The sequence below is a fragment of the Hyaena hyaena genome, unplaced genomic scaffold (genome assembly GCF_003009895.1).
Source record: "Hyaena hyaena isolate Hyena2069 unplaced genomic scaffold, ASM300989v1 scaffold_158, whole genome shotgun sequence".
Taxonomy (NCBI): Eukaryota; Metazoa; Chordata; class Mammalia; order Carnivora; family Hyaenidae; genus Hyaena; species Hyaena hyaena.
Genome location: NW_024080790.1, coordinates 2,737,484 through 2,763,577, shown reverse-complemented (window position 1 = coordinate 2,763,577; position 26,094 = coordinate 2,737,484). Strand labels below are relative to the sequence as shown.

Sequence of the window (26,094 nt, the reverse complement as noted above, 5' to 3'; positions counted from 1 at the left end):
GACCTGAGCCAAAGTCAGACGCTTCACCAACTGAGCCACCCAGGTGCCCTGGAACAAGTTTTTCCGATTGCCCACCAAGTGCCAGAGTCTCTGCTAACTTCCTTAGAGCTGGCTGGAGTGTTAACTGTCCAAGCTGATCTATGATTAAGTGTGCTAATTCTACTCTCGGTATATCCTCCTTACCCTGCAATGTAGCTGGAGAGCTGAATGGTGCTAACCTGAAGCAGCAATCCCCTTGCTAGACAGATAGTAACCAAATTGAGAAGGCAAGTCAGGGTATGATTTTCAATACCTTTATTAAGAAATATCAAAAGTTCATTACAGTTGCATACACAGTTTTACAAAGTTCAGGTGAAGGGGAATGTAGGGATGCCATCATATGCATGTTTGAATACTACGGAAGCTTGCCAGAAAGGTGACCCTCCAAGTTCTGTCACCTTAGCAGTGGACCCCAACAATGCCTTTTCCCAGTTCTGTTAGGCCACCACATAACACCTTAAGTTACTTGAGAGAGTTTTAATGTGTAATAAACACTTCTTAAATATTTGTCCTTTTCTTTTGTCATTATTGTTCCCTGAAAAAGCTGAGCTGTTTATAGGAAGCACAGCATTTGAGTCCCACTCACTGCTGTTTTTATTACATTTTCACCAAGCCTGCTTAGAGAGCTGGATAACATTACAAGTTACATGTCACCATATTACACTTGGGAGAGAACCGACAACACATTATTTTTATTTAGCATTTTACAAAAAAAGGGAGGGGGAATCACTCAACTTGGAAACAAACCACCACATTCAGTGGAACTGTTAAGAAGGGGGATGTCTGCCAATTCCACTGAGCTCCTCACAAGCGGTCAATGGTGTGACCGGGAGCAAATGGATGCAGGGACACCAACACAGAATACAGAAAGGAATCTTCTCAGGGATGGTATATCACTCACAATCTTTTATGTCAGGGGCATTGGATCAGAAGGGAATTACACTTTCAAAATAATCGGGGCTAGTAGGTCATCAGCACCCGAAGGGTAACAGCAATGCTGTGGTGTGCCTTGGTGAAGGCTTGTGCTGGGTTATCTAAAAGTAGGTTTCTGAAGAGATTGTCCAGCAACATCAGAAAGAGCCATCTTCAGAGGAAGGACTCCTTGTTCACCCACATGAGGCTGCGTGTCTCATTGGGTTTGCATTCGTACTCAATGACAGAGAAGGGGCTTCCCCATTGGCAGTGATCTCGCTTGTGGTAATTGTAGAACTTGACTTGCCACACCGTCTCGAAGGTCCCAATGTCAGTGAACTGAGGGAAGAGAAACACGCCCCATAAAAACCTCATTCTGCCATGAGCAACAGATAAGAGCTAATGTTAGTGAGAGAGATCCTGCATAATCAATAGTGATCAGTCAGGATTCTTTTGGTCTGCAAAGCTGAGGCCTTTACTGTAAATGGACTACTTTCCTTCATTATGTGAGAGATTACCCTGAAAAGTTGTAAGCCATTTTTTCCCCTCTCTATAGAATCTCACTCCCATTGTCCAAGTAGCATTTGCTATCACAATGTCTTTAATGGGGAGTTTAAAAACAACTCCCCAAATGTATCTGGTTTCCAAATTTAATGATTGGAAACCACTCTTTAAATCTCGAAATTTCAGAGCTTGTTACAAAGGGAGATGAGGAAGAGAAGAGAGGTAATAGTCATTAATGATTATCTTTTGGTTTCTATTTCAAAAGACAGTTGTAGGAAATAACATATGTACTACATCACTAAACAGAAGACACACTGCCCTTCTGTCATTAATTTCAATCTCAGGGAAAAATATTTTCTTGGGAGCATCTGATTGTTAAAGACCCTACTTTAACTTTTTCAAATGCTGTTGAGTTTTATAAGTCAGGAATCCATGCCCATGTCTCAGTCTTTGATTACACACTACCCAAAACCATATTTAAGTACCTACTATGTGCCTTGCACATATAAAAATGTGTATAAGGTGTGATTCTTGCCCTCAAGAAGTTTGCATTCTATGTCCAGAAGGTAGCCCTGCGGATCACTGCAGAGAATTTTCCTGAGCCATCAGCACACAATTCCCATGTGGCAAAGAGGGCACAGAATAGTCTAGAGGCCACTGGGAAGGTGCCCAAGTGGCCTGCAGGGTAGCCTGACCCTGCTACTGCCTCCTGAAGCCATTTAGGGGATCTGGCATTACACGGCATGATGCCTGACGTTATTTTCTCCGTTGACCCTTTCCTGTCATGGGAGTGGAGAGGGACTGACTTGGCAGAGTTCTCAGACTTGTCAGGAGCCAGAAGACGTGGAGGGTGGCGGGGCGGGGAGCAATAGGAGCCTTATGCTTGAGGCTGCTACAAGAGGAGGGCGATCAGGTGCTTCCCAGATGGCTTTCCAAGATGCTCTCAAAATTATATCCTGCACCATTGCCTCATCCTGCTAATTTGATCCCAAAACAAGATTTGGCTTTCCTTTGAGAAATCTGCCTGACTTGAAACAATGGGTGATATACCTGGCATCCTCAACTCTTTCCCCAGGTAAGAAAAGAAAGAATCATTTTCTAGAGGATCATGGCTTAACAGTCTGGAGACCTGTATAAGTATATGGTAGCTTTATTCACTACAGCTCCAGAGTGGAATCAACCCAATGTTTCATCACTCACTTGGTGATAAACAAGTTCTGGCATATCTATAAAATGGCATTTTACTCAACAAAAAGAAACATAATGATTCAGGCAGCAACAAGGATGGATCTCAAAGATGTGCTGAGCAAAAGAATTCAGATTCCAAAGAGCACATATACTGTATGATTCCATTTATATAAAACTCTCTCTCCCCGCCACACACACCTTTCTTTTTTCTTTTTTCTTTTCTCTTTTTTCTTTTCTTTCCTATCTATCTATCTATCTACCTACCTACCTACCTACCTACCTACCTACCTACCTATCTACAGTGACAGAATACAACCTATGCTGTCAGGAAGCATCTGTGGTTACTTAGAACCTGGGGTGGGAGGAAGGGATTAATGATTGATGAAAATGTACAAGAGGGATCTTTTTTGGGGGAAATGTTTTACATCTTGACTGGGGTGGTGGTTATGCAAGTATATGTATATGTTTGTCAAACTCATTGATTAGTATGCTTAAAATGAGTACATTTATTACGTGGAAACTACACCTCAAAGTTAGTTAAAAAAAAAAGAAATGTTGATTTTCAGTGAGCTACAACAGATATCCTAAACACTGCTAGTGGGAATTGAATTATACAGCCTTTAGAAAGGGTTAAAGAGTGAATACACTTGGGTTGAGCAATTCCACTTCTAATGTATCTTAAGAACATCACAGTGATGATGCACCTGGGTGGCTTGGCTGGTTAGGCGATGGACTCGTGCTCTCAGCTCAGGTCATGACCTCACAGTTCCAGGGATCCAGCATCCAGCCTCTAATCGGGCTCCACGTTGACAGAGTGGAGCCTGCTTGGGAGTCTCTCTCTCCTGCTCTCTTACTCCCTTCTCACTTCTCCTACCCTGACTGCATACTCATGCTCATTCTCTCAAAATATATAAATTTAAAAAATCAAAGTGTTACAGTAGTGAAAACCTGAACACGAAATGTCTATCTTTAAGACAGCTTTATGGCATACCTATGTAGTAGAATACTAAATAGCAAAGCTAAAAGCAAAAATTTATTTTTTCTAATGTTTGTTTATTTTGTAAGAGGGAGAGAGAGAGCAGAGGAAGGACAAAGAGAGTAGGAGACAAAGGATCTGAAGTGGGCTCTGTGCTGACAGCGCAGAGCCCGATGAGGAGCTCAAACTCATGAACCATGAGATCATGACCTGAGCTGAAGTTGGCCACTTAACCTACTGAGCCACCCAGGTGCTCCTCTAAATGTAAACATTTAATAAACTTTTTCTATTATTCTTTATTGTTACTGGAACTAAGCAGAGTACCAACAAGAATGTCTGGTATTAATTCAATTAAATTATACATGTTCAGGTTAGAAACACTGATGGAATGAGTTTTATTTCTTCTGTGTACTTATTTATATTTTCAAAATTCAATGATTCCATTTTTATAATCAGAAAATTAAGCTAAACTGTATTCACAACAGATATTATGAAACAGTTAATATCTTGAATATAAAAGATTATATGATTAATTAGTAAGCTACTAAGAATATTCAGATAAAGCTGGAACACATTCATTAAAAATAAAAAATAGCTAACATCTGAAAAATCTTCTAATGTAATATTAGGTGACCCTGGATGGCTCAGTTGGTTGACTATCCGACTTCTGATTTCGGCTCATGTCATGATCCCAGAGCTGGGGACTTAAGCCCTGTGTCAGGCTCTGCACTGAGTGTGCAGCCTGCTTGAGATTCTCTCTCTCTCTCTCCCTCTCTCCCTCTCTCCCTCTCTCCCTCCCTCCCTCTCTCTCCCCCTCTCCCTACCTCTGCCCCTTACCCTAATCATGTGCATGCTCTCTCTCTACAATAAAATATAAAACATATATTAATTTTTATGGAGATATTACTCACCTATCAACTTGATAAAAATGTCTAAATACCAGAAGCAATATAAGCATCCAACTTTAGGGTAATATAATAAAAATGGTGGCATATCCATATGATGGATTTATATAACCATTTCATAGGAATTTAGGGTTTTTAGTGATCAGAGAAAATGCTTAGAACAATGTCAACAAGAAAAAGATGGATTAAGACAGTTTATAGTATAAGTTCCAGTATGTAAAATAAGACATAAAGAAAAGAGAGTAGAAAAATATTAACAATAAAGTTTCTAAGTAAAAAATTTGAGCCTTTTTCTATCTTTTCTACTTGGATTTTCTGCAATAAATATGTTACTTTTGTAATCAGAATATTTTGTTTTTATTTTTATTATTTTTAAAAATGCTTTATTTCTGAGAGAGAGAGAGAGGCAGTGTGAGCAGGGGAGGTTCAGAGAGAGAGTGAGATACAGAATCCGAAGCAGGCTCCAGGCTCTGAGCTAGCTGTCAGCACAGAGCCTGACATGGGACTTGAACCCACAAGCTGTGAGATCATGACCTGAGCCAAAGTTGGATGCTTAACCGACTGTGCCACCCAGGCACCCCTGTTTTTATTTTTAATGTTTGTTTATTTTTGAGAGAGAGAGAGGGTGAACAGGCGAGGAGCAGAAAGAGAGAGAGACACAGAATCTGAATCAGGTTTCAGGCTCTGAGCTGTCAGCATGGAGCCCCATGTGGGGCTCGAACCCATGAGCTGTGAGATCATGACCTGAGCTGAAGTCAGGCACTTAACCTACTGAGCCACCCAGGCACCCCTATAATCAGAATATTTTAAATGGTGAAATGGATTTATCATCTCTAAAAAATTAATGTATATATCCCTTAAATCCTAGGAGTTTTATAAATTCTATCAAGGATACATATATGGTAATGAAAAGATCACAGCTTTGTTGACAGTAGTGTTGTTATGGGAAGAATAAATTGAAATCTCATTTTATAAGTGACCAAGACTTAAAAAAATTTTTTTAATGTTTTATTTATTTCTGAGAGAGAGAGAGCATGAACAGGGGACAGTCAGAGAGAGAGGGAGATACAGAATCTGATACAGGCTCCAGGCTCTGAGCTGGCTGTCAGCACAAAGCATGATGGAGAGCTGGAACCTACAAACCGTGAGATCATGATCTGAGCCGAAGTTGGACGCTTAGCCGACTGAGCCACTCAGGCGCCCCAAAATGACCAAGACTTTTAAAAAGGGATTTTTATCATTACTTTACCAGCACAAGGCACTGCACATTTTACGTGAAATTGAATTACATTAAGCTATAAAAGTATTTTATGCATTCCAGCTAATCTTTTGAGGAAAGCAGCTTGAGGCCATGCTAGGTAAGTGGGAGAAACAACACTGAGGCCTGTTTTGAAACACATATAAATAGAAGTTGGTTGTAAAAACAAAAACAAAGATGACTATGACCACAGGCAGGAAAAACCTTAAGGCATGACACCGTGTCTGAATATCCTTAAAATTAAGAAAGTCTCAAGGTAACACATGAGCCATTGTAGAAATCTGCTGACAGCAACAGAGCTAAAGATATGAAATGTTTAGGTGCTTCTGTTTGTTTTTTTCCTCTTTTTAAAAAAAGTTTATTTCTATTTTGAGAGAGAGAAAAAGTGCGTGTGAGGAAGCATGGGTGAGGGGCAGAGAGAATCCCAAGCAGGCTCCGCACTGTAAGAGCAGAGCCTGATGTATCTTAAAGGTTTAATCTCAGCTCTTCAGTAGCTGAATGAAAGACTAAGTGTGTACTTGAACTTCAATGAAAACAGAAATCAGAAAACTGAATTATAAAGTAACTTCCTGTATAATAGCTGCATATGCTTGGAATGTGTAATAGTTTTATTGACTACCTTCATAATTTGGTGAGTCCATACATTATAGCTACTTTCCCCAGTGCTGACACTGGTAACTTGTTTCTCTAAGTCCTATATCTCCAAGTCTTTTAGTTTACTTGATTTGGGGGAAATAATTCTTTTTTTAAAGTTTTTTTGAGAGAGAGGGAAGAGTGGGAGCAGGAGAGAAGGGTGGGAAGGTGGAGAGAGAGAGAGACAGAGAGAGAGAGACAGAGAGAGAGAGAGAGAGAATATCTAAAGCAGGCTTCACACCCATACTCAGCACCAGCTCAGAGCCCAACATGGGGCTCCATCCCATGACCTGGGCTAAAATCAAGAGTCAGATGCTCAACAAACTGAGCCACCCAGGCACCCTGTTTTTTTCTCTTTTATTAGTGTAGGGCCCAAGATCATGTTGTAGTTAATTGCTGCTACCTATGCATATGTTTCCCCATGTCCTAACTTCCCATTAGCCTTCTTCCTGGTCTTTCTTCTAGAGTTCTATTTCCAGGATGCCTCACCACCTACCTCAGAATTTCTCCTCCTCTGATGTAGGAGCAGATGGGGTCTCGAAAGCTGACATTCTTCTTAAAGAACAGAAGCGACTACACAGGCTCGCTACTCCCTCCCAACCCATCTGTGCCTTCCAAGGAAAACCTACCCAGGCAGTTTCCTTGGGTGATACGATTTATACGCAGGTATGACTCTGTGCATTTGTATAGCACTCTTTATTTTATACAATTCTTTACATATGCCATTCTACTCTGCTCTTTTGACTGAATTTAGTATTTCCATCTTACAGATGAAAGAACTAAGATTCAGAAAAGTTAGGTGACTGCCCTAGGTTTAGACTACAATGATAGGGGAAGATCAAGAACTTAGGTTTTCTAATTCTTATCTACAAGCTATTATCACTAAACCAAACTGCTTATATATGCAAATGAGATAAGAGTAAATGGAACAGTTTTTCTTTTTTCTCCCTGAGAACATGGATTATCATATGGAGAATGCTTTAGGACACTACTATGCGCTGAATGTGTGTATACCCCCCAAATTCTTATGTTGAAGCCTAAATCCCTAATGTGATGGTATTTGGAGGTGGGGCTTTTCAGAAGACATTAATTCATGAGGATGGACCCCTTGTGAATGGAATTAGTGCCCTTATAAAAATAGACACAATAGGTATGATCTCTCTCTATGCTTTTTCATGTGAGGACACAACAAGAAAGCAGCTGTTTGAACCAGTAAGAGGGCTCTCATCAGACACACAATCTGTTAGTGCCTTGGTTCTTGGACTTCAGCCTCCAGAACTGTGAAAAATAAATGTTTGTTGTTTAAGCCACCTAGTCCACTGTATTCTGAAAGTGACACTCTACTCTAGATCTGTACATATTATTTGCCATTGTGTCTGTACACAATGGAAGCCTTGGTATGTTTTTATTTTATAACCGACATGGAAGAGAACCATCCAGTTCCACGGAGAAGAGACTCATCTGTCATTTTCAGTAACAAATACAGAATCTGAAAAGTTTGTTTTAAATAATATCTATGGTCCTACAACTAGTTGGCCTAGAATCACTAGAATACTTCTCACCATGCCACTCACTTCCATTTAGAGACATATGAAATTCACCAAAAATAAGGTCACTCAGAAATCCATTGATTTGATGGGGCACCTGGGTGGCTTAGTCGGTTAAGCATCTGACTTTCACTTAGGTCATGATCTCGCGGTTCGTGGGTTCGAGCCCCGCGTCGGGCTCTGTGCTGACTGCCAGCTCAGAGCCTGGAGNGCTCTGTGCTGACTGTCAGCTCAGAGCCTGGAGCCTGTTTCAGTCTGTGACTCCCTCTCTCTCTGACCCTCCCCTGCTCATGCTGTCTCTCTCTCGCCTAGAAATAAATAAAACATTTAAAAAAAAAAAAGAAAAATAAAGAAGAAAAGCCATATATAGATGGAAAAACCATTTGGTAATTCAACATCCATTCATGATAAAACCTCTCAGCAAACTGGGAATAGAAAGAAAGTTCTTCAATCTGACTATGGGGCATCCATAAAAAATGTAGAGTTAATATCACCCTTAATGGTAAGAGACTGAGTTCTTTCCCTGTAAGATTGGAAATTAGGCAAGAACATCAGCTCTTACTACTGTTTAGTACTGAGTTGAAGGTCCTAGCCAGTACCTTGAGGCAAGGAGGGGAAAAAGGGAAAGTAAAACTGTTTCTATTTACAGATGAACAACTCTGTTTGCAGAAAATACTAAGCAATCTAATAAAAATCTATGAAAATTAATAAGTGAATTTAGCAAGTTTGTAGGATACAATATCAATTTATAGAAATTACTATATTTCATTAAGAAATATGCTAGCACTGAACTAGTACTTTTTGTAATAGTTCACCAACTTGTAGGTGAAAATCAGCATTGCATTATTTATAGGTTTGTTTTTTACCAATAGTGAAATTAAGCCACTTAAAAAAAATATATAGGTCATTTGTATTTCCTCTTCTGTGAATTGCCTTTTTCCCACATCCTATAGTTACCTTTTTCTCACTAGTTTCTAAGAATTCTTTGTATATTAAGTTACAGATCTTGCCAAGTGGCTTCACAGAGCTGACGTGAGGAACAACTTTTCTATTTGGGAAGACACGCGTAAGGCTACCTACCTCTGTGCACACAGCCTCCTAACAAGCTCATGTAACTCCCTGCCCTATTCCTTTAAACTCCCACCAGCCTCCCTCTGAAGGGGGCCAACAAAAGGGGAATAATGGGATGATTTGTGCAGACAGAATCTCCACCTGGACTCTCACCTCGGAGGGACTGCATGGGGCATCAGTCACATTAAGGGACAAGTCAGCACTGGCATTTCAAATGTGGGTTGAGAGCTTTTAGAATTGGATATCACTTTATTCACTCCCAATACGGGGTCTCTGGAATTATCTGAATAAAGAGATCACTGCCATCAGCCTAAGTCAGATATCATTTGATTACTTCCTGACTTCAGCTTCTGTGGGTAGTAAAGGGCTGTGGAAAGTCACTAACAGCAGCAAGCAAGGTCTGCATGGGCAGTGGCTGAAAATCAAGGCAACACAGCTTAGGATACTATGCATGTTACAAATAAGTTTTTCACCAATCGCTATTTGCCTTTTAATTTAAATTATTTTTTTAATGATGAGGCACCTGGATGGCTCAGTCAGTTAAGCATCTGACTTTAGCTCAGGACATAATCTCAAAGTTTGTGAGTTCGAGCCCCACTTTGGGCTCTGTGCTGACAGCTCGGAACCTGGAGCCTGCTTCAGATTCTGTCCCTCTCTCTCTGCCCCTCCTTGGCTTGTGCTTGGTCTGTCTCTCTCTCTCAAAAATAAATAAATGTTTAAAAAAAATTTTAAATTCATTTTAATGAAAATTTAATTTTATGATGTTTGACAGAAATTTTACATTGCATATAATCAAAGCTTTCAATTTTTAGCTTTGGATATCTTCCATTTCTTTCAGGTTTCAGTTAATTCTTTCCATGCCAATTTTTAAAAAAAAGTTGACTATTTACAGTGAACTTCTTGATCCATCTGAAATATATTTTGAGGTATGATATCAGGAAAAAATAACTGATTTTTCCCCCCAAATAGCCAATAATCCCAATATTATTTATCTAATGATTAAAGAAAACACTTTGAGGGGCGCCTGGGTGGCTCAGTCGGCTAAGCGTCCGACTTCGACTCAGGTCATGATCTCATGGTTCATGGGTTTGAGACCCACGTCAGGCTCTGTGCTGATAGCTAGCTCAGAGCCTGGAGCCTGTTTCTGATTATGTCTCCTTCTCTCTCTGACCCTCCCCTGCTCACGCTGCCTCTCTCTCTCTCTCTCTCTCTCCCCGAAATAAAACATTAAAAAAAAAAAACACTTTGAAGTAACTTTATACTCCTAAGAAGTTGCTCTTGTATACCCTTAATTCAGCTTCCCTTGGTAGATTCACCTACTTGATTAACTGGATTTACCTGGCTATTTCAAGACTTCGTTATTGTCTGTGAAATTGTGGTTGTGTCTGTAATTTACTATACATAAGCTTGAAACATTGATGACAAAAATCATAAAATAGAGTTAAAGGCTATGTGAGGCTTTCATTACTAGAATGAAATTTGAATTTAACATTAAGACTGCTGACTTGATCAGGAAACCTCTAATTTCAATTTTTTTCCCTTAGAATCAGCCTATTACAGATAACATACAAGTACATGGCCAATGCTCATACCAAAAGCCATGTGATCATTATTGGAACAACTATCAACCACTTGCTTCTTCTAGGTGTGGGCATTATAGGTAAGAACCTGGGCTTGACTACTGGGATTCAAAAAAAATGCTAATATGATATTAAATCCTTTGTTAGATGATATATAGCATAAATGTATAAATCAGGTTTGAATAAGCGGAAAGTTAAATAACATAAAATCTAAAATTATGGAAAGATTGAAATAGACTGACAACTCTGGAAAAATAACTCAATTTTAAATAGAAGAAATCATAAAGGAAAATGAGAGATTTATATGTAATTATGTTCCTACACAATGGAAAATGAAAGTAAGCAAAGCAATAGTGAGAGAAATATGACAGATATGACATAAAAAAAAACTTTACAAGCACTCCAATTTTTTATTTTATTTCATTGTAGAGTGAGAGAAAGTGCATGTGAGCAGGGTAGCGGGGGGGGGGGAAGGAAGGGAGAGAGAGAGAGAAGAGAAAGAGAGAGAATGAATCTTAAGCAGGCTCCATGCTCAGTTTGGAGCACGATGAGAGGCTCTATCCCATGACCCTGAGATCATGCCCTGAGCTGAAATCAAGAGTCGGACACTCAACCAACTGAGCCACGCAGGCATGCCTTAGGACACTGATTTTTAAAAAATAATCTTTGATAGAAATATTGACAAAACATGAAAGAACCAATTTACACAAAAAGAAAATTAAATGTTGAAATGTTCATTCTTGTAAATGACAGTAAAGAGTGTAAAGTAGAAGATTTATTATTTTTTAAAGTAATTCCCAACTATGTCATAACTATAGCAAAGCCAGTAGACTTCTATATTGCTGGTAACATTGTGAAATGGTACATACAACACTTTAAAAATATGGCCATATGTGGGAACAGTCATAAGGATTTCTTTTGGCGAAACAATTTGACCATAGCCCTTTTTATGATGAGAACAACTGACATATCTAATGCTTGGGAAACAGTCTAATCACTATGATATAGCATTATAGAGTCTTATGTTGCCATTAAAATTATAACAATGAATGTGCAGAATGTTGGACAATTATATAGTAAAAATGACCAAACTCTAAACTATATACATTTGGAAGGTAATCTGAAAATCAACAGAGTCAAAAATGTAGGGATTACTGTTGATTTAAACATTTTCTCGGGGTGCTTGGGTGCTACAGTTGGTTAAGTGTCCAACTTTGGGTCAGGTCACGATCTTGAGGTTTGTGGGTTTGAGCCCTGTGTCGGGCTCTGTGCTGACAGCTCAAAGCCTGGAGCCTGCTTCAGATTCTGTGTCTCCTTCTCTCTCTCTCTGCCCCTCTCCTGGTCATGCTCTGTCTCTAAAATAAACAAACACTAAAAAAAATTAAAAAAACAATTGTTCAAATTTCTGAAACTTGATATATTATTTCATTTTTTTTTTTATTTATTTCTAGGAGAGAGAGAGAGAGACAGCGTGAGCAGGGGAGGGTCAGAGAGAGAGGGAGTCACAGACTGAAACAGGCTCCAGGCTCTGAGCTGGCAGTCAGCACAGAGCCCGACGCGGGGCTCGAACCCACGAACCGCGAGATCATGACCTAAGCGAAAGTCGGACGCTTAACCGACTAAGCCACCCAGGCGCCCCTATTATTTCATTTTTAAAGTTTATTTTATTTGGGAGAAAGAGAGACAGCATGACAAGGGGAGGGGCAGAGAGAGGGAGAGACAGAGAATCCCAGGCAGGGTCCGCACTGTCAGCGTGGAGCCCGACACAGGGCTCGAACTCATGAAACCACTGAGATCATGACCTGAGCTGAAATCAAGTCAGACATTCAACTGACTGAGCCACCCAGGTACCCCTTTTCACATTTAATTTTTAATTTTTTTCACATTAAGAAATATGCAAATCCCTTGAGATGCTGGGATATATTCTCAGCCCCTCCTCTCTATATCTGCTCAATCAAAAAGGAATCTTACTAGGGACTTGTTGGCCTTCGGACCTATTCAGTGTGTTCCTAAATGACAGTATTTGGGAATTTGACTTTCTTCATCACATAACTAGAATCATCCCCTTATGGGTAAATTCGTAATCCTTATACCATGTGAGAACTGAAAGTGGCCTTGGAGAGGAGGTAGTGAAATCCACCTATGCTGCTCCAGCTCTATCTTGAGCCAGTCTCTGCTTCCCTCTCTGCTCCACCCCCACTGGGCTTCTCTCCTTTGTTACAATACATTATACTCTCCCTCAGTTCTTGACCTCTGTAGCTCCTCTTTCCTCAAGTGTTGCCTACTCTCTCAACTCTTACTTATTGGTTATTTATTTTTCAAGAACCATCCCCCAAATCTTGGATTAGGATAAGACACTAGGTATATGCTCCAAAGACACTACTTTTTCAGTATATTTTGTATAATAATAATTATTTATTATTGATAATCATGTAAAAAGTATGTTTTCCTCCTCTAGATTAGAAGCCCCATGAAGACAGGGATATCTGTTTTGTTCATTAATCCTCTCCAGTGCCTGATAGTTAAGAGATCCTCATATCTGCTGATGAATCAAGCACATAAAAAAAATTAAAAAAACCTAAAAATCCTAAATAAAATATTAGCACATTAAATTTAGTGTTATATTTTAAAAAATACATAACATTTAAATAGGGTTTATTTAGGAAGTAAAGGGTAGTTAAGTATTTGAAAGTTTATTATATGGTTCTTACATTAATGTATCAAAGGAGATCAATTATCTCCACAGATGGGAAAAGGAATTAGATAAAATTCAACACATCTCCCAACTAAAAAAAGTACCTGTTAGTGAACTAGAAAAAGGATGCTTTAACATGATAAATATTTAAAACTAACATTGTACCTAACAGTAAAACCCTGAAGACAAGGATACCTCTTACCACAATTAGCAAGCAACACTATTCTAGAAACATTAGCCAATGCAGTAAGGCTAGAAAGAAAATTGAGAAAATGATAGTTATATGTAGATTATGACTGCCTATCTGAAAAACTTAAGATTAAATGAAAAATTTTAGTAAGCAAATTCAGTAAAGTGGCCACTTACAAAATACATGAACACATATTATAAAAGCAACACATTTAAAAGAATGCAGTATTAGCCTTAGACAGATCAATGGAATAGATTAGAAAGTGTGGAAAGAGATTTAATATTTTTGCCATATAAGAAATTACTAAGAAACTGACTGTTGAGGAAGCACGGATTATTTAATTAGCTGCATTGGGATATTATGGACAAATAGATCCCAATATGAAACTATGAATTAAAATAATATTTTGTAATTTCATAGTATTTCCTTTTATTTCTTAAGGAGAGATAGTGACAGTTTCTTTTCCATGGCTTCCATTTGCCCTGACACCCCGAAGTAGGCCTTACCGGCATTGTGATCTGGATGGGTTGCCGTTCTCCACTCTTGGTTGGGGCCACACCTTCTGTGTCATATGTGCCCGTGTAAACAATTCTGTCCCCATCAGGCTCTTTAGACTTCAACTCCAATGGGACAAGCACACCACCAATGGAAATGTTCCTGCAATGGACATAAGTTAACTATACATGTTAGGAATTAGCTTAGGTACCCCATCCTGGCCTGGACCACACCCTAGGCAGGAATCCTACTGGGTCTGGCTAAAGGAGATATTCTGGTGTTGTAGAAAGTTCCGCAAAGTCAGAAGTCTTGAGTTTTCCAACTAACCAGTCACGTGACGCTAGACCAATTACTTAAACTCTCTGTACTGACCTCAGAGTACTTGTACAAGGCCGAGTCAGACTCCATCAGTCCTCCTCTATAGTTTGTCTTCTGTGGGGTTATGAAAAACTTACCCTCACCCAGCCCCATTCCAAACCCTGGAACTTAGAATTCAACTGGTTGGGTGTGGTCTGGGCACTGGTAAATTTATCTTAAGGTTCTCTAGGTGATTCTAACATGCAGGTAGGGTTGAGAAACACTGAACTATTTAATGATTTTTTCAGTTCCAACAATCAGAGGTCCCATGATTTGGGTGACTCAAAGCCAGCCACAGAAGGAGAAATTCTCACTGACATCATTCCTTTGTGTTAAGGTAGTGATTTTCAAGGTATGTCCCTGTTTCAGGAGCGACAGTATTGCCTGCTTAAAACAAAATTTAAGCCCTACCCTAGACGTAGTAAACTGGAAACTCTAGTGTGGGGCTCAGCCATCTATGTTTTAACAAGCATTTTAGGGCAATAAAAAAAAAAACCTTGACAAAATTAAAGTGTAAATAGAAAAAAATAGTCGTCATTAACACATTCATTTTAGGTTAGTTTAAAAAATAGAGAGCCACCTTGAAGAAAATGGGATCTAGAATAGATAACTTGGGAGAAAAGGTTGCCAGGAAAGATGGGAAAGGAAGTCTGGATCATCTGGGGATGCACAGAACACTGCAAATGTGAAGGTAACCAGTGCATGTAGCTGTGGGGGACAGTGAGGAGTAGGTGGACCAGAGCACCGGAAACAAACCAGTTTTGTTCTAGGTCCTTGAATTAAGGCGTGATACCTAGAATGCCAATACAAGTTTATTGAATTTAGTGACTACAGATGACACTTCAGCTATAAAAGGTATCTGGTGGATTCAAAACCCTTCCCCACCCTGCAAGCTCCAACACATGGTAGATACAGTATATGCTGGTTTATTTCCCCTTTCCGTATTAGACTTCACACCATGCTTAAGTGGAAGCTGAGAGGTAACGGACTCCATCCCTAGATACTTCCCTGTAAGCTACTGCACCATTCTATACTGAAGAAGTCTACTGGGTGCACCAAACTGTGGTAGCAGGGAAGAGATAATCCCTGCCACAAACAAACCAAGAAACATATGTGTGTGTGTGTGTGTGTGTGTGTGTGTGTGTGTGCGCGCGCGCGCGGGCGCGCGCGCCAGGGGTTTGCTAATTCCAGGCACCATCACGAGGGTGAACAAACAAATCAGGAGAAAATCAAAAACACCTGGCGGGGAAAACCGTGAAACGAGGCCTAAGCAGGGGAGACTGAGCTCGGATTTATGGCTGCTACTCCTGCCCCAGGGTCTCCAGCCACATAAAGGCGGATGGCGGAGTAAGGAACATCCCTTAGGGAACCCCAATAATTATCCCATCCCCGCCTTTACACCTCATTCCTCAGCCTTTCTCGGTTGGCAGAACCTGGCGAGACGCCAGGACAGGGATTGCGGTAGGTGAACCACCCGGGTGGCCTGGGGGTCTGCGCCAAGGGCTGGGCAGAAGAGATGAAAAAATTGCGAGAAAACAAGCTCTCGGCCCAACCCTGGCTTCCCGACGCTGTTTTAAACATCCCTCCCGGCGGCGGGTGGAAGGGAAGCGTGAATAAGGAAAGTTAAGCGTAAAACAGAGGGGACCAGAAGGAACAGGAAACTGACCTCTTCCCCCCACCCTTGGGCCCTCTGGGCGCGACGCGACGCCAGAGGGACTGGGAGAGGCTCAGGCTGTCCCGGGGGCCTCGGTCCTCCGCGTGGACCCCTAGCGGGGCCGGGTAGCCGCAGTGCGCGCGCTTACTCACTCGACCTGCAGAGTGGTGGGCTTAATCTTCACCTCCACCTTGTAGGAGGAGCCGGTGAGCAGCTTGATGGTGCGGTTCTGGCCGAAGCGTTGCCCATCCACCTTGAAGAAGACCGGGCCGTCGTTGGGCTGGATGCGCAGCGCGATGGAGAGGCGCACGAGCCCTGGCAGGTCCCCCATGGCTGGCCGCGGGACCGGCGCGGAGGCTCCGGGGGGCGGAGGGCCGAGCGGGCTGCGGCGGAGCGGCTAGATCGTGGTGGGCGGAGAGGAAGCACGGGGCGGGGGAGGGTGGTGGCGGAGGGGAGGCTGCAGCTAAGAGCCCGCGTGGTCGCGGCCGTTCGCCCTGGGTTTTGAGAAGCAGCTCCTGAGGCCGTGGCCTCCCGCCCCCCTCGGCGAGGAAGCGCGCCCGGGAGATGGCTCCGAGGCCCCGAGCTTCCCCATCCCCCGCCCCGGTGCTGCGCCCTGCGCGCAATGATGGGTTCGCTCCCGCCGGCAGGCCTGGGGCAGATCTGCGCAGCTGGGGGCGAGAGAGTTAATCTTGTTTACGCACCACAATCCCCTTCAGCTGGGGAAGAGGACATTTAGGCTCCTCCTAGAGCCGCGCGGGGCGGGCGGGGGAGAGGATTGGGAAGGAGCAGATACTGGGGTGCTCGGTTAAGCGACACTACACCAAGGACCGAGACCTCGTCATCTAGATACCACTTCGGTCGATTAAGGAATATGAACACCATTGCTGGCGAATCGGGCCCCAGCCAGCAAGAGACTGAGAGGCGAAAGGGAGACGGGAAACCGGGCAGGAAACCGCTAGGCAGTGATTTAAATGTCAGGAAATAGGAGTCCTTCCAAAGCTTAGGGGAAATGGCCGAGGGAAGGCGCAATTCCATCTAATGTGACCTGCTAAACTGGATTAGAAATGTGCGCAAGGAAGAAGAAGAAGAAGAAGAAGAAGAAGAAGAAGAAGAAGAAGAAGAAGAAGAACCACCAATATATACTCAAGGAACTGCACCTTCTTATAGATGTCTATTTCTATTATGCATATCTTTGTCTCAAGGATGACACAGTGTAATGAGTCACATATATTTACATAGATCTTGAAAAATGGGTTAATAACCCTTGTGACAATGGCCAAGAGGAGGGATTGGTCACAAAATTATTGGTAGGACACCCCTTGCGACACGGCAGAATTTAGATTTTCCTATTAAGAGAGATTGGAGCGTCTCCATGGGAGAAGTCGGTTGACAGCTCATGATTTGGGAAGCAAGAGGAGACCAAGGGTATTAGGGCTGTACTGGAAATGGCTTCACAAAGCTGAGAGTAAGCACCTGCTTCAGCACCACCTGGGTGGATAGTACCAGAGCCACTGAGCACACCTGGGGAATGAAGTTGGTTGGTGAGGACGAATGGGTGGGAGGGGTCTGTGTGGTAGTTTTTGTTCAACCAGGTTAGTATTGCTTTTCTTTAGAAATAACACCATCTCGAAAGTGATTTGTTTCCTACATTAAAGCTACATCAGCTTTAACTCCCATTTCAGAGTTGTTTGTCATATTCCCTACACTACTCTTTGAATAATATTAAATTTTGTCTGGCTGCAGACTTCTGTGTGATTTGTTCACTTCTCTACATTGATAAATTTGCTGATCACACCAAAGTTGTTGACATTAAATAAAATCTCTTTAAAAACCAGATACATATATTAAAAAAAAATTTTTAGTGTTTATTTTTGAGAGCAAGAGACAGAGTGTAAGCAGGGAATGGGTAGAGAGAGGGAGACACGGAATCTGAAGCAGGCTCCAGGCTCCAACCTGTCAGCACAGAGCCTGATGCAGAACTCGAACCCACAAACTGTGAGATCATGACCTGAGCTGAAGTCAAACGCTTGACTGACTGAGCCACCCAGGCGCCCCCAAAACTAGATACATATATATCTTACATAAAATGTACTTTTGCTCCCCAATAAGATTTGGAGGCAGGAGCTCTCCAGACCACCCAATAATGTCTACCATAGTGTCTTCTGCAAGAATCAAATATTTGCTAGTTTAACCAAGTTGTTCAGACTTCACTAAAAGGGAGGGAATGAGGCTGGAGGGAATGACTTGAAAATGTTCCTTGGCAGCAGAGGCAGTTTATGTAGTAGTTAAGCCCAGAAGGTCTACAGTCAGACTTGTTAAAATCCTCACTCTATCACTTTGCCAGCTATGTGAACTTGGGCAAATTTCATAACCTCTTGGAAATAGTTTTCTCATCTGCAAAAGGGGAAGAGGAAGAAAATGTTATCTCTCTTATAGGGTTGTTGTGATAATCAAATGAGATGATGCACATTCCAGTGCCTGACTCTAATATTAGCAGTTAATGTTAAGTGGAAATACAAATGGTCAGTAAACATATGTCAGGATGCTCAACCATTTCTAGTAGAAAAGCCAGAGGAATGCAAACTAAGTCAGTAATATCAAACTTTTTTTTTTGTCTATCAGCTTAACAAAATTTTCAAAGACTTAAAACTCAGTGTGTTGATAAGGATGTAGAGAAATCAGCACTGTCATAAGTTGGTGGAAGAAGATAGTTGCTAAAAATCTTTTATTAGAAGTAATTTAATGAATTTATTAAAAGCTAAACCATAAATGGGGCCCCTGCCTGGCTCAGGTAGAGCATGCAACTTTTGATCTTGGGGTCATGAATTCGAGCTCTACACTGGGTATAGAGTTTACTTAAGAAATAAATAAAAAAATTTTAAGTTGAACCATATATGGGTGTATGTATGTATGTATGTACACTGCTGAGTTGGCAATCCTATTTTTAAAAACCAATTCTTCAGAAAAAATAAAGTCATCATTACATTGGACATATGTAATTTTGGTGTTAATGGCAGTGTTGATTGTAAAAATCAAAACAAAGCATAAACTGAATGTCAACCAATAAGTAAATGACTGAATAAATTCCATATAATTTACGCTACTGTTAATATAATACATTATATGTTTTATTAGCAAACACATATGCTAAAACTGTTATTGATAAAAAGTAGGGTCACTATACAATGGCAAACCGTGGCAGGCCAAAGGCAAGCACTTTTGTTTGTTTTATTCGTTGCTGTATCCCAGCATGCATAGAACAGTGCCTGGCACATAGTAGGTGCTCTGTAAATATTTGTTGCATTGAATTTCTGTCCTTGTTTAAACATGTTCTTATGTAAATTCTCCCATATCTTGAAAAGTAATTAGGTCCATATGATTTATCTGAAGTAATATAAACTGAAAAAAATCTAATTGCAAATAATATCTATAGGATAATGGTATTTCAAAACACTAAAAAAATTGAAACCACGTAAATGTGTATCTGTTTTTATTAGCCCTTTAAAAAAGTATTAGAAGGTACACAGCAAACGTAATGCTGTTACTCTGTGGATAGGGACTGGAAAGAGGGTGATACTCTATTAGAAATATTTTAAAGTCATTTTGGAAATTTTACCTTTCCTCCACAATTGTTCAGAAACCCCACAGACTCAAGTCGACTTCCACCTGTGTATTGAAAAGAGTGTTGGATGTAGAGCAAGATGACTTCAGTTTGAATGCTGGCCTCAGCCACTAATTAGTCCTTCATGCAAAGCACTTAAAATCTTTGCATTTCAATTTTCATTATGTGTAAAATGGGAATTAAAATATGTCTTTTCCAACACTATGAGAATTAAATGAGAAAATGGAAAGCATCTGAAAAAAATAGCTTTTCAGATATGTAGTGTTCCAGATGCTGGCAACATGCATTAGGAATAACATTTTCAGGATGATAAAATGCGACTTCTTAAAATGGAATTAATAAATGTAGAAGTAACTGGAAATTTTCTTATAGTTGATACAAATGTGCAAAGAGTATGAGTGTGGAGTCTAAAGGATCTGTGTTTGTATCCCGGTTCTGCTGATTATGTGCTGGTGACCTTGAACAAGCCAAGCTACTTAACCTGTCAGAGCCCCAGGTTTTTCATTTGTTCAACGATAATGGTAACATATACGATGCTCAAAGAACCCAATGAGGTTATATACAACATGCAAGAGTATCAGTCACATATACATACTTAATAAATAGTAGCTATTTTATTTGAAAAAGTTTTTTCATGTTTATTTTTGAGAGAGAGAGACAGAGACAGAAAGGCAGAGCACAAGCATGGAAGGGGCAGAGAGAGATACACACACAAACAGAATCTGAAGCAAGGCTCCAGGCTCTGAGCTATCAGAACACAGCCTGACGTGGGGCTAGAACTCGTGAACCATGAAATCATGACCTGAGCTAAAGTTGGATGCTTAACCTAATACGCCACCTGGGCCCCCACCCCCAAAATATTTTTAAGGTCTCTGGTGTTATTACCTCAAATTGATGACCTTAAAAATTGTCTATCAACAGGGCAACCATTATTACTATCCTTTTGGAAGCTGGTAAATTTAGCCCGAGTGAATGGTGGGCTTGACAGAGGAATCAGGCTAACAACTTTCCATGTTCACTCTTCCAGTTTCTGTGTTAAATTCATATTAGGCTTCAAAAAGGAATCAGCGTTATGACATAAGACATAGTTCTGTGTGTATGTATATATACATATACATATATACATAAACTCCAATCTCAGCATATTTAGCTACTTTCTTTTTCATTCAGTCTATGTTTGGTTTTTAACATCTGCAGGAGCTCTTTCTTTCTTCCTTTAAAAAAAAAAAAAAAACATTAGTGTCAGTGATGTGCCAGACTCCTCTTCTCCTGCCTCAGATTGACTTAGCGGCAGAGATTTCAACTAGTTTACTGTCCATTTTATTAGGAATTCCTCTCCTCATTGCATCTGCTAGACTTGAAGGCAAAGCCATTCTCCCAGACCAGTTCTGAAGAATATAGATCCTACTTTATGCCCAAAGGATTTTGTAGCCATGGTGATAAGCGACAAGCCTACTGTTTGTCTGCTAGACGCTTGGGGGAATCTGGTTACCTTCTCATGCAGTTAGCGTGCAGACTCTGGCCCAGTGATGGTGATCCTAACCTCAGTTCTTGCTTGCATTTGTTCTGGATCACTTTAGCATAAGGATTTACATCCAAATAAAACTTTTGTTAATTCTTGCCATGGATGTGACTTGGACAACAGTACTCACTTTTTGTTCACAAATGAAAATCAATATTCAGTGAAAACTAGATTTCAGAGAGATGGCTTTCTACTTTTTCTGATATCAATACAGACCTTTAAAAAACAATTGTGATTAAAATATGCATAATATAAAATTGACCATTTTAACCAGTTTTAAAGTGTACACTTCTGTGACATTAAGTACATTCATCATTGTGCAACCGTCACCAACATTCATCCCCAGAATGGTTTCATCTTCCCCAACTCAATCTCTGCCTGGGTGAGACACTAAGTTCCCTTTCTCTCCTCCCCACAAGCTCCTGGAATGCTATTTCTTTGCATCTCTGTATTCCTTGTTCTTTCTTTCCATTCAGGCCTCAGATCAAAAGTTAGCTTACTAGAGAGGCCTAAATTTAGCCCTCATCCCATCCCCCTATTTTATTATTTTTTTCAGAACATTTATCAGCATCTGGAATTATAAAATATACATTTACTTGTCCACTTGTACATTGTTTCCTCCACTAGCATATAAATACCTTTAGGGCAGAGATTATCCTATTTACAACCTTCTTCCCAGTACCTAGAACTGAACCTAGCAAATAATAGGTGGTTAATATTTGTTGAATGAATCAATGAATGACAGTTTTTCAGAATTATTTGTAATTAGCTCATCCACCAATGTCTAAGTCAAGTCTTGCCTTCTTTTTTTAAAAACTTTTTAAAATGTTTGTTTATTTTTGAGAGAGAGAGAAAAACAGAGCATGAGTAGGAGCAGGGCAGAGAGAGGGAGACACAGAATCTGAAGCAGGCTCCAGGCTCTGAACTGTCAACACAGAGCGCTACATGGGGCTCGAACCCACAAACCGTGAGATCATGACCTGAGCTGGAGTTGGGCACTTAACCAACTAAGCCACCCAGGTGCCCCAAGTCTTGCCTTCTTAAAGCTGTTCCTGACTAGCCCAACCCTCACCAATACTCTCTGCTTTTGAAGTCCCAGAGCAATCACAATATAGTCAACTGACAGCTAATTGAAATATTGGGGGCAATGGCAGACTGCAAAAGAAGAAAATGGACATGGACAACCCAAGTTTGTAGTGACTGGTATTGTGCATTCTGTCTCACTGTGATGGGGTTTCAGGCATCCGAGCATACAAGCATGTGAGTGCCTGAGGGGAAGAGACGTAGGATTCAGGAAGTGGGAAATATCCAGTTGTCCTAATTTTTCTTACTCAATTCTGTAAAAATAAAATTAGTCAGAATCTAGTACAAAATGAACATGATATTTAGAGTACACCTAATACGTTAGAGCAATATTTTTTCTTTATAGCTTCCTTTCAAAAGGTGCTACTTTTTGATCAGAAAATGGCCTAACATTCTTCTTTGTTCCTAGATAATACAATGAAGCCCATGAAATATGAGTTTATCACTGAGCAAACTGTCTTTTTAGAGATCTACACATTCGTTCCATAGACTGAAGTATTGATCACAATTTTATTTTTACTCTCTGCTTCCCTCTGTACCATTCTCCATCCTCACACTGAACAAACTCAGGTAGCTGTCATTTACAAATGTGTTTACAAATGAGGTTTCCATGTATTATATTCAAGACATCGGTCATTTCTATTTTCGTCAATATGTTCTCTGAAAAACTCATGGCATTGTATTAATATAATTACCCAAGAAAAATACAGTAAAACTCTTCTGTTCTGAGGCTGCAAAAATTGTTCGTTCGATGCAGAACAAACCAGAGCAGGACATTCCCTGAGTCTCCTGTGATAGGTTCAGACTATTGCCACATATTCCCTTCTCATAGGAGCACTTTAAAAAAGTGACCCCTTCCTTTTTTCACTCTGTTAAATTCAAGTGCAGCTTAATTTTTCCCCTCTTCCTGTTTTTCCATTTGTTCAAATATTTTGAAATTTTCTTCAGTGTTAGGATGCTGACATTTTGATTATTAAGGTTATTTGAATAATACTTAAACTTTTGGATGTTCAACAAGAGAGTAGAGCTCAGATTTCAATAGAAAAATGGCAGAATGTCTGGCTATGGCAAAATATTATACATTGTATCTGATTGGTGAGGGGTTTAATGGTTAGCATATGATAATAACTTACAGATGTTTTTAAACACCCGGGTGTGGCATTTTTAATAAATTTTTTCACAAATGGAATATTGGGTTTTAGATATTTAGGTGCTCCCATATTCGGTGCGTATACATTTATGATTGTTAGTTCTTCCTGATGGATGGACCCTGTAATTATTATGTAGTGCCCTTCTTCATCTCTTGTGATTGTCTTTAATTTAAAGTCCAGTTTGTCTGATATAAGTATCGCTACTCCGGCTTTCTTTTGATTTCCTGTAGCATGATATATATTTCTCCATCCCCTTACTTTTAATCTGAAGGTATCTTCCCGTCTAAAATGAGTTTCTTGTAGACAGCATATAGATGGATTTTGTTTTTTAATCCATTCTGCTACCCTATGTCTTTTGATTGGAGCATTCAGCCCATTTACATTCAGTGTTATTATTGAAATATGTGGGTTTAGAGTCTTTGTATCTTTTGTAGGGTTCATGTTTGTGGTGGTGTCTCTGGTATCTTTGTTCCTTGCAACCTTTCCTTCAGAGCATCCCCCTCAGGATTTCTTGTAGGGCTGGCTTCGTGGTGACAAATTCTTTCAATTTCTGTTTATTTGGAAAGGTTTTTATCTCTCCTTCTATTTTGAATGACAGGCTTGCTGGATAGAGGATTCTTGGCTGCATATTTTTACTGTTCATCACATTGAAGATCTCCTGCCATTCCTTTCTGGCCTGCCAAGTTTCAGTAGATAGGTCTGTCACCACTCTGATAGGTTTCCCTTTGTATGTTAGGGCCCTTTTCTCCCTAGCTGCTTTCAAAATTCTCTCTTTGTCCTTGTATTTGGCCATTTTTACGATGATATGTCGTGCAGAAGATCGATTCAAGTTACGTCTGAGGGGAGTCCTCTGAGCCTCTTGTATTTCCACATTTACTTCCTTCCCCAGGTCGGGGAAGTTCGGAATATTGGGTTTTAAGTGCTCTTTAGCTAAAATCCACTTAATACACCACCAGATAACTGATCACTATAGTAATTATATTTATGTACTCTCTTACTTAGGTCTCTAATTATTTTTACATGTCTTATGTTACATTCAGACCATAATTTCCTATTCTTTTTTTTACACCATGACAGCACAGTTGAATTAGGATTAATTTGCAAGTGATCACAAGTAAAGGAACTCAATTCTAACTGACTTAGGTAAAGACTGTCTGGGTATTTTATGGGAAAAAAAAAAAAAGGACAGCACAGAGGAGAGGAAGTCTTAGCTGGACCTCACAGATCACTAGAAACAGAACCTTTAAACCAAATGGTTGGAGAGAAGAATCATTTCCCAAAAGAAGGGGGTGCTGTTTCCTAAAGAAAGACCAGTGAAGCCACTGGTCAGGCAAAAGAAAAAATAAAAACAAAAATAAATGATGGAGGAGGAATTTGAACTGAGATGGTCCAAGTCTGGTGCCTGAACTCTGAGCACAGTGCCTGGCAAGCCCATGACCCCTGATAACCCTTGTCAACCCTTGTCATTAGACCCTATCTAATTTTGTTGAAGACATAGCTATGGAGTTCAAAGATCAGATGGGAATTTTTAATGATCTTTTGCAGTTTATTCTACCTTTAGAGTTCTCTGACTAATGGAGAAACAAATTGAGTAAGGGAAGTTAGAACAATAGAATATTTCCCTCTTCCTGCACCCTATCTGTTTTATCCAAATGCACTCACATGCCCACATGTTCAGGTGACTGAAACCCCCTCACACTGAAACACAATGCACAGTACCAGTCACTTTCTAAAGATATAGAAGGTGTTTGCAGATGTTAAGAAATTGCCATTGCCTGAAATCACAAAATACAATGAGATGCTTTTTTTTTTTTTTTTTTTTTTTTTTACAGATAGTTTATTGTCAAGTTGGTTTCCATATAACACCCGGTCCTCATCCCCACAAGTGCCCTCATCCATGCCCATCTCCTCCCTCCCCCCCCAACACCCGTGAGTCCTCAGTTTGTTCTCAGCATTCAAGAGTCTCTCATGGTTTCCCTTTCTCCCTTTCCCCCACCATTTCTCCCCTTCTTCTCCCCCATGGTCCTCCGTTAAGTTCCTCCCAATCTTCCTATACGTGCAAACATATGATATTTGTCCTTTTCTGCCTGACTTATTTCACTCAGCATAATACCCTCAAGGTCCATCCATGTTGCTACACATGGCAGATTTCATTTTTTCTCATTGCCATGTAGTATTCCATGGTATAGATAAACCACATCTTCTTGATCCATTCGTCCGTTGATGGACACTTAGGCTCTTACCATGTTTTGGCTATTGTTGAGAGTGCTGCTATGAACATTGGGGTACATGTACTCCTATGCATCAGCATTTCTGTATCCCTTGGGTAAATTCCTAGCAGTGCTATTGCTGGGTCATAGGGGAGTTCTATTGTTAATTTTCTGAGGAACCTCCACACTGTTTTCCAGAGGGGCTGTACCAGTTTACATTCCCACCAACAGTGTAGGAGGGTGCCCGTTTCTCCACATCCTCGCCAGCATCCAGAGTCCTCTGATTTGCTCATTTTAGCCACTCTGACTGGCGTGAGGTGGTAATTGAGATGAATTCTTGCTAATGATTACTGGCCTGGCTCCAAGCTTCTGTCAGGATCATGTGACTGGCTTGGCAGAGGGAGCTTTATTTATTTATTAATTTATTTATTTTTTCTGCCTTATGTTTTACAAAATGTCATCTGAATACTCACAGGACCATTAGTACTGGTGGCTGAGAGTG

At 40.4% G+C, this 26,094-nt stretch overlaps 1 protein-coding gene across 1 annotated transcript; it reads right to left on the bottom strand.

Moving 5' to 3' along the window:
* Window positions 1–279: 279 nt before the first annotated feature.
* Window positions 280–16,717, bottom strand: CNRIP1 (cannabinoid receptor interacting protein 1). The gene is made up of 3 exons (XM_039239577.1): window positions 16,157–16,717; window positions 14,005–14,155; window positions 280–1,290 (listed from the first exon to the last, which is right to left on the bottom strand). The coding sequence occupies exons 1-3, from the start codon at window positions 16,333–16,335 to the stop codon at window positions 1,126–1,128; spliced, it is 495 nt and encodes a 164-aa protein (XP_039095508.1). The 5' UTR covers window positions 16,336–16,717; the 3' UTR covers window positions 280–1,125.
* Between the last annotated feature and the right edge of the window lie 9,377 nt (window positions 16,718–26,094).

Coding starts and splice junctions, on each gene's coding strand:
- CNRIP1 (XM_039239577.1), bottom strand. CDS start 16,335: ATGGGGGACCTGCCAGGGCTCGTGCGCCTCTCCATCGCGCTGCGCATC. Junction 14,156..16,156: donor CCCACCACTCTGCAGGTCGA/GTGAGTAAGCGC, acceptor TGTCCATTGCAG/GAACATTTCCATTGGTGGTG. Junction 1,291..14,004: donor CCATCCAGATCACAATGCCG/GTAAGGCCTACT, acceptor CTCTTCCCTCAG/TTCACTGACATTGGGACCTT.